At 39.4% G+C, this 9,676-nt stretch overlaps 1 protein-coding gene across 2 annotated transcripts in view; it reads right to left on the minus strand.

Annotated features, from left to right (window-relative positions):
• Nucleotides 1-4,531: 4,531 nt before the first annotated feature.
• The window catches only part of LOC138052860 (uncharacterized), a 20,284-nt gene continuing 15,139 nt past the window's right edge, over nucleotides 4,532-9,676 (minus strand). For both annotated transcript variants that reach the window (XR_011133165.1, XM_068899446.1), the window contains 2 exons: nucleotides 9,310-9,579; nucleotides 4,532-5,244 (listed from right to left, as the gene is read on the minus strand). Coding sequence is in view for 1 of the 2 variants with exons in the window: in XM_068899446.1 (XP_068755547.1) it covers nucleotides 4,640-5,244; nucleotides 9,310-9,579 (875 nt within the window). In the remaining variant the exon portion in view is untranslated. The remainder of the gene's footprint in view (nucleotides 5,245-9,309; nucleotides 9,580-9,676) is intronic.

A 9,676-nucleotide genomic window follows, 5' to 3' on the forward strand; every position in this document is an offset into this window, starting at 1 on the left:
TACTGTGTCTACCAGAGAAATCTACGCATTTCCCACTACCCTCTCGATCCTAAGAAAATACGCGCAGAAGGCTCTATGCACAAAGACACCACTTAGCATGGGAGTGACAGGCAAGACTTTTACCGACACGGAAAAAAATAAAAAAAAAAAAAAGAAAACGATAAATAAACTAGACCCTCCCAGGAGCCCATCTGGAGCGTGCAACTTCCATACAGCGTCTGTGAAACGGCGTTTTCACAAGTAGGTTTATTTTTAGACTAGCCCTTCCCGCGAATTAGGTCAAAAAACAAAGGCAGTTCCGGTTCGGTGACCCTATTACGTCAGCTTAATTTCTTGTAATTGGTCATCGGGCTCCTGTGGGAATCTCATTAGCGGGGAATTCAATCTAAAAATAACCTTACTTGTTAAACCGCCTTTGCACGAAAATAAGTAAGTTGCACGCTCCGGGTGATGGGCTCCTGACCCTCCGTGAGGGTACACTGGGTTGCCTGTGGTACGTACAGCGTTCCACGCAATTTTTTTCCAGTTTGGGGGGGAAGGGGGGAGGGAAGGGAGGGTCACCCAAAAGTCATACCAGAAGTCATACCAGAAGCCCCTTTGGCTCACAGGTCCTCACACGTTCGTACGACGAAACAGATTTTTTTCTGAGGTTAAAAACCTGGCTACCGGCCTATTAATTAATCATTTGTCAGAAAGAAGAAATTCCTGTCCTCTTTAAAAAAAATTGACATGCATTGCTTACGTGTGGTAGTGAAGTAACACAGCGATTTATTCCATAAAGTCAAGTAAGCTGTGTGTTGTCTTCCAGGAGATTCAAGTTGTCCTTGCGTAACATGTAGCTCTAACAGTGCACGATATTGTTTTGGTATTGTCTATCATTGTAGTGCCATGGTATAAGTCTTCGGTAAATAGCCTGAGAAGACATGTGGTTACTAGCAAAGTACTGAGCCCAGAAAGATTGAAGAAAATAAATGGGAAGTGAAAAACATTGTCTTCTGGGATGACATGTTGACAGTTGTCTTTGCGTAATATGTAGGTCTAACAGTACACGATATTGTTTTGGTATTGTCTATCATTGTAGCGCCATGGTAGAAGTCTTAGATAAATAGCCCCTTGGGAAGACATGTGGTTACTAGCAAAGTACTGAACCCAGAGAGATTGAAGAAAATAAAAGGGAATCGAGAAACATTGGCTTCTGGGCTGACATGTTGATCATGCAACTTCTTTCCACCAGAAGTGTAAGCGTGCACTGACAGCTTTACAAACAAAAGTTGAAAGCTGAAGTTGAAAGGTGAAGTTTACCTGTTCGGCGGGGTTAGTAAGAAATATACCACTCAGTAACAGAAGCATAGGACCGAAAATTCTATTTTCATGCTATCAACTGCGAACCAAGCAAGATACAGATTTTGTTAGCTTGCTTTATGCAAAACAAATATTGATGTAAAAGTAAATAAATATGGATACACAATTTAAAGAAGAGCAGAAGGAAGTTTCAGGACGGTCGATCGAGAATAAAATATTTTGCCATCGGTAACAAAATCTACGACATGAAAACAACATTAATTTTGAACCACGAATATAAAAAGTTACCATCAGCGAAAAACAGTTTGGGAGATTTTAGTTGTTTTGTTGTAATTGTACAAGTTTGGCTGCACCGAGTAAATCGCACATCGAATTCAGCGGGTGCTCTGATCAAGTTACCGCGTTATTTTACCGCGGCATGTTTACTCGCGAAACAGTGAAGCAACTGTGTCAAATGATGCCAAGCTACCGGGTTTTTGTTTTTGTTAGTTTTCTTTTTCTTTCGATTGTTATAAATTTTGACAAGAAATGTGCGAATTCAACACAAAGATCACAATCGCCCAACTCTCAGAGGTTGACCATTGTTTCTGGAAAATCAAAAATTTACTCTCCAAGACAAGGTTATTTATCACGAGGTAATTCCATCGTTTTGGTAATAGCAGCTACTTTATAATTCATTAGCGTCACAATCTTTTGCCGATTTTGGGGGTATTTTGTTGAAACTCAAGCACGCTTCCAACAGACCTGTTTATTTTCGTGACTTATGCGTTACCACAAAAATTCTCCCCGTATCACATTTCCACACATGTATGCAAGTTTGCTAAGCTCGAAAATTACACAACTTGATAACTTTACAAAAGCTGGAAATTTCACAGAAATATTTTCCACCGAAACATTTATTGAAACAAGCAACAGATTTGCTATAAGAGGCAAGAAACCCTTCCTATTTCAGTTGCGTGCGTGCAAGCGAAACACACAATCACAAAGCAGACGCAATTAAATAAATTTCTGACAGTTCACATTCAACCCTTTTCGAAAGAACCTTGACCGTAAATAATAAAGCACAAAAGAGACAACAAGCTTTCATTCAAGTAATTTTTCCCTGTCACATTTACAATTTTTTTTAACCTTTGCAGAGTTGAGTACAAAATGAATGTTACTTGCCAGACAAACAGGCAAACTTTAAATAGATGCGACGTCAGTAAACACTGTGAGACACACAGCAGAGATCACAGATCTACCTGTGGTGTTCGATTCCTTCTCTGTCTTTGTTGAACCCGTAAGTTACCAGAGAAATTTCCATTTGGTTTCAGTGTTGTACGTAACACCACCTTAGGCTTGGCGAAATATTAGAAGTACAGCATATTTTGATTTCGGCTCGACGGGCGAAAGATTCACGCTGTCGAAGTCCATTACTCGTCGCTTTTAAGATTCCAGATCTTTATGTTTCACCGCCTGTCTTGACGTTCCATTCTTGAGCTCCATATGGGTATATTTTCTTTAAAGATGTACTAAAACGCCATTCGCGTTACAATGACTTCCGACGCCATTACAGGTTAATTGTGCAGATCAAGCTACGCATTACCCCAGCCCCCTCAAACCTAACAAAATACGCACAGAAGACTCTATGCACAAAGACACCACTTAGCAGGGGAGTGACAGGCAAGACTTTTACCGACACGGAAAAAAATACTAAAACGGAAATCTACCCATTTTCCGACTGGGTTTGGCAACCCAGTAAAAAACCACGAAATCAACGCAGACCTCGACTGGTTTGCCATAGGCAACCCAGTAAAAATCAAGAGAGTGCTGAAGACTGTCCTTTAAGTTAACGTGTACACTCTTTTTTTTTCATAAGTACGTCTAATTTTGGTGCTTAGGCTGAACGTTATTATATTTTGCGATGTGAGGCTGAAAACGTGAGATGTTAGTAAATTTACATGGTATAGTATTTCGATAAATCAATGCGGACGTGACCACAGGTGTCCACTCTATTTATTCACTCAAATAAGTACTCGAGAGAGCAAAATTATACAAACGGCAAAGGAAACCAGACCAAGTACAAGGAAGTCGTGTAGACCTGTCAACCCCTTTTAATGACCATTGCTATTGTGTATAAAATATGTTCTTACAAATATTTGGGTTAATGTATATTTATTTATAATCGACTCTCAGCTTGAGGAATGTTTTTCAGGTGGCTTACTACAGTTATCCGAAGAAAAAATATCAAAATTTTGAAATCTGTGAAATTAAAGCAAAATGATGTCTCTTGTGAAGTGTTGGTCACTGCGATTGATATCAGATGTAATTTTACCTAACAAATAAATACAAATCAGGAGAAAACGCTTAATATAGTGACGGACTTTCTGGAGGGGGGACTGGAAACTAGACATTTCAAAGGCCCTTTTCTCAAAACCTAGCCTTACAACCAGGGTTAAAATTTTGCGAATTAGTAATCGACATGTAGACAAAACCGTCAACATTTTTTTCAAAAAGTTATATCAGACAGTTTTTCAGTTATTATTAAAATAGACGAAAATCGACGTTTTTGTCATTTGTGAAAAACCTGTCTGGCAGAATTAACTATTTATTTCTCTACATAATTATTTTTTCTCGCTTTCGGAAATCCTGAAATTTTGAGGTGGGGTTGTACGGCTGGTTTTCGAGCAAAAAGCCTTTGAAGTGTCTAGTTTCCAGTCCCCCCTCCAGGAGCTCGGTCAATATGTTTAGCATTTTCCCCTGATTTGCATTTATTTGTTCGGTAAAATTACATTTTACATCAATTGCAGTGACTAACACTTCAGAAGAGACATCCTGTTGCTTTAATTTCACAGATTCCAAAACCTTGATCTTTTTCTTCGGAAAACTGTAGTAAGCCACCTTAATACGTTCTTAAAAATTTTGACTAATCTCGTCCTTATAAAAAGGTTCTTATAACAAAAAAGAATGTAGTTTTGCTGAGTTTTGTGAGAAAATTCGTTTCTGCCGACGGCACAGTTTTCAGTTATTTTCGTTATAAATTTAATAGTTTAAGCGATACCTCTGTTCTAGATTTTATGGAATTTTCGTCTCTTAGGAAATGATGGACATTACTTGTGATCGATAACTTTTTTTTTCGTCCAAACTATAAAGGTTTTAAGCAGTTAGAATTGTATTCCAATTTTATTTCTAAATCAGCGAATGTATCTATCTCCCCTTAAATTTATTGAAGCAAACAAAGAGACAAATGCTTTTTGTGGCTTTTAATTTGCCATTATCCGTACATTACATACTTCAGTATGCCGACTTGCCCAGGATATCGTCAGTGTTCTAACAACCAGGGATGAAGAGTGTATTGTCACAGTACACCGTATATTTTTAAGTTCTTTATCATCAGGTCGTACTCTTCGTACACATCTGCGAAATCTCGTATTTTCTTGCTTCGTTTCCCATTCTCTCTAACAGCCATCGCCCGTCTCCAGCGGCTACCCCGTACGTTTGGCTCACCGCCCGCCAATGCCCAGGCAGGTTTTGCAGCAGAATCTCTCATATGAGTGCTGGGCGTGTCATTTTTTTCTGTTCCCTCGTTATCGGGCTTATGGGATAATGTTTCAACGCCAAGGGGCTGACTGTCATTCGACTCAAACGACTCTATGGCTTGTTCTCTTTGGAAAAATCTTTGACTCATCGGCATGGAATCGATTTCTCTTCGTCTATCGTCCTCTTTATGTCGCATTTGGTGAGAATCACTTGCCATTTTGCATTTTTCGTTAGGAAAGATCGAACTTTTCACATTCTGTGAAACTCTTGATAAGTGTTCTGATACATTGTCAGTGGTGTCTTCTGTATCATCACCATCTTGCTTTTCGTCCAAACACCTTTTCGCCATTTTTGTATTTTCCAACCGGTTTCCCGTTCGACTGCTTGTCCCCTCTGCTCGGCTGCTCTGTCCTTCCATTAGCTCTTTTAATAAAACAAAAAGAGGTAAGACGATTCGTATTTAAGACGCCGGTATTAAGGAAAAAAAATGGGCAGGTGACTTGGATTTGCGAGCCACTGCTAGCGCGAAGAAAACACTCCAGTCTATAGGAATGCAGTAGATTTTGGGGAGTGCTTTTCCTCAATTCACATCAAGCCAGGCTTGACCAGCCTGGCCTCATCCTTATACAATTGTACCTCGAACTATAGTAAATCGCCTTTGTCCTCCTATGTCAACATTTGTTTCGTCCCCTTTGCCGTTACCAGATGGATTTTCAGCGACCGAAACAACATTACATATGCCGCAAAGAAAAAATCTTGGATGTCTCCTCCTTGATTTTAACTTAAAATTATCTGAGGGTTCTTTCTCTCTTTGTGCCATTAAACTATATATGTTAGTATAAGCAAACACCAAGGAAGCGCCTTTGCAATCCTGTCGGAAGTTTCTCAGCACTCTGTATACAGAGAGGCCTTTTATTGAGTACGCCTGCAATCATGCAAATCAGCCAAATCAGCCAATCATAACGATTAGTAGGTACATGTAGGCGGCACTTTGGTAGCGGGAAAATCAGCATGCGAACATGTTGTAATCGGTTTTGCCTTTTGTCCTTCATTAGATAAATAATGAGCGGAAAACTTATAAGCCAACTACTTTCAATTCGTGGTAATATATACCCAAGGCAATCATGATATTACTTTCCACACTTCAAATGCTGCGATACTTAAAAAAGGCTTCTACAAGGATAGTCCTTTTTTTGTCTTTATCTCGACAAGATAAAAAACTAATCTGTTTCGTGCGTTTTGAGACGAAATGCCAAAACAGCCGACTCTCTAATTGCCAAGGACTCGAATATTTACAGTAATTACAGAAAAATGTCTTCAAACCCGGAAGACATACATCTTGTTGCTTTTTCTACCTTATTGTTGATTTCAAAGATAGGTTAATTTAAATTTATCGCCAGTGCTCGATTTGTCAATTTGTCGGCAGAAGAATGACAAAGATAATAAAACAGATTCCGGTTTGAAAAGAATCAGTCTTGGAGATGTCACAATTGCATAAGTCTCAAAGATAAGCAGAAAAAGCAGGATGAAAAGTCTTGCCTTCGGTCTTCATCATATGATTTCTATCATTGTTGATGTAAGTGACTGTTTTTGGTAGAGTTACTTTCTATGATTTTGGTAGCTTTTCCTTCTAAACTAACATGATTGTGCTGCTATAGAAAAACAAATAAGGAAAAACTATGTCAATTCTTGGACAGGTTTATGTTATTTTGTTTCCATTCTCTCGAAAAGTTTTTCAACAGTCAACCTCGTTAGGCAATTTTCAAATCAACTATGTTTCTACCTCTGAGTCCAAAATTGCAGCAGGTGCGTTTTTCTTTAATTTTTGGTCAAATGTACAATTTTTCTGAAATTGGAGTCCACGCCAAAAAAAAATCTAGATTCTTTTTAATACCAAATACCAAGGAGTACAATGAAGCTGTCTTTGGCCACTCAGCCTCATAAGAAAATTTCGTGATTTTGAAAAGTCTTGCTTGTTTTGACATTGGCGGACTTAACCGACTTTGGAATTCAAAGAGGCAACTGCACAATTAACAAGTAAACAGAACTACATGCTTGGCCATTTTAAAAACAACTCAGTGGACTCAAAATTTCTCTCTGACTACCAAACTGGCACCCCCTCGGATTTTTTTTTTTTTTTTGTACTATAGTGATTTTATAACTGGACGGCATGGAGTCCCATCACAAATACAAAGTATAGCTGCGAAATTTCTTGCATACAACATTGACGTTACAACCGGGACCTTTCAAATGTACGCGGACACGATGCAAAACTTGTCCTTTTATTTCTAACATGGTTGAGATCTCAGGACCCAATCGATCCGTTAAAATCACTGACCACTTTAAATGCATCTCCGCAAATGTCATCTATTGCATAACTTACACACTATATAAGAAAATCAACATAGGCGAGACAGGGAGAAGATTGGCGAACCGCTTTCGTGAACACCTACGAGATAAAGAAAAAAAACGACACAGATACGTCAAAACCAGTTGCGCGCCATTTTATTCTTCTTAATCACTCTCACCACAACATGACAATTTGCGGCCGATTCTTACACCAAGGGAACATAGAAAGCCGCAAAAATCTCGAACAAAAATTCATCTTTCAACTAGGTACACTCTATCCTCACGGAATCAATGAACGCCTCTCATTCGATTAATTTATTCACATATTTCCACCAATGGCAAAGCACCTCAACACCTTCATCAAAACCAATAACACCCACAATTCCTCTATTCGCTCTGACGAAGGGCTAGCGATCGAAACGTCAGCTTTCCAAATTTTTCACAATGGTAATTTGACTTTTATGAACTCGTTTGATAAAACCAAACTTTTACATTTTTCTCGATATTCAAATTTGCCAACAACGGAACAAAAGAAATCACTGTTTTAACAGCCAATTAGGTTCTAGTTGGCATATTAATAACAATGGGTGACGTCCCGAGAAACATCGCTGCACTGAATGGGTGTCCATTCCTTAACTCACGACGAACGACAAGTAGTTCTTTAGTCTTGCGTTTATGCTTGGGCCCCAAGTGAAAACAAGGCGGATGTGGCCGCGGATGGAGGAATCCGAGCTGGGTTCGATTCTGAGGATGGTTTTCAGAAGCCCCTATGGGTGTGGAATCTTTCGAAATCAATTAACTGACAGACTTAAAGCAATCTGCATAGTGCCGATTGCTCCAGATCAGTGGGGTTTGCCGGCTGTGACGAGGGCCTTATGTGATTTCTAAAAAACAAGCAGCAGTATTTTATCGTGTTTAAAAACAGGAGGTTTTGGCGATTATTTTTAGACCTGACCAAACACGAGCTATGAGTGTTTTAAACAGCTTCAAACACATTACACAAAAAGCCTCTCCAATGGTGCAATATGTGAGAGGAAGATATTAGCATACGCTGAAGAAAAACAAGCCGGACCTCGTACTATTCTCTTTATTCTAATGAGGAGTGCTTTATCGGGTTTAAAGCTCATGGAAATGACGTTTTATTGGTGTCGTGATATGCTATTAGTTCATGAATTATTAATCATTTGGAGGTTATAATTTGCATCTCTTGCTTGCTGTGTCCAGTATATACCTTCTCACTGATACGCTGATTAATTAAATTTAAGTTCGTCACTTCTCACCATACCTTGCATATTGCCGTCTCAACGACAACGTAGGCAGAAAAGAGAGACCCTGGGAACGAGGTTGAGGAAGGAGCTGTCGGTCTGTAAAGTAGCCTATTCCAACTTATGCAGATACAGTTTCTTTAAAATCTTTGAAAAGAGGGAATGTGCAACCGACAAAAAAATTCCGACAGTTTTTCATACGATATAAAATGAATTCTCAAGGAATGAAAAACAGTGACCAAAATGAATTAGTTTCTCCAAAGCCGCGAGGGATAATTTCACACCGACATTTAGTCCCCTATTTCTTTATTTCAGAATTGATCAATAACTTATTTACTTAGTGTTTATTGCGGGCGACGAAGGAACCCTAATCCTGATCTGGTCAGTTATATTTATCTCGCTGTCTAAAAGCCATTTTGGCGCTTATACGGTCGTAATGCATAGTATTCAAACCCCAAAACAAACGAATAGCAGAACACTTTATCTAAATAAAATTACCATCTCCCGCTTTTTATAAGGTAACAGTACATTTCTGGTATACTTTTTCGTTTATGAAATGACATATGCTTTCGGGGAGAGGATCACCCCGTCCGCACAACTAGTCTAGGTTGTCCAAATACAAAAGACATCCAGCTGGCCATTATCATCTTCTGACGGTCTGACTGTCTAAAAACGAAACGACCCTTTTGCTATGACACAAATGGTTTCATTTGCTTCCTCAAAACGATAGAAGTCCAAATCTTTGCCGAGCCATATGCGAAGTTCTTGCCCGAAATAAATTAAAGGTAGTAAGGCTGTGACGGTTCTCCAAGAACGATTTCCGATGCATTCGGATTCGCATCCAGTTTCTCATACCACAGAGGGTCCTTTTTACCTTTCGTGGGAAGCACCCTTGGGTAAAGGATATCGTTGTTTCGGCCTGCTGTTACAACAATGTTGAACGGTGACTTGCCCAGGGAGGGATGGTTTCGCGAGCAGCCCCATCTGCTGTTATACTTTGGTGCGCCGTCGTCACAAATCACGTGTCCGCGAACGTGTGTCAACTTGATTGACGATAGGAAGCCTTCAAAGGGTGATACTACCGCGGCAAACTTGTAATGCCCGCCAAAACAAACAGCCTTGTCGGTAAAATTTAGCCATCTATCTGCAATGGTTTAAGGAGAAAAGAGTTTGGCTTTCAATGGAGTGTAGGAATCGATTTTCAGATTACTAAAAGTAATAGAAAAAAAGCCAGTTGCACA

The sequence above is a fragment of the Montipora capricornis genome, chromosome 6 (assembly GCF_036669925.1).
Source record: "Montipora capricornis isolate CH-2021 chromosome 6, ASM3666992v2, whole genome shotgun sequence".
Taxonomy (NCBI): Eukaryota; Metazoa; Cnidaria; class Anthozoa; order Scleractinia; family Acroporidae; genus Montipora; species Montipora capricornis.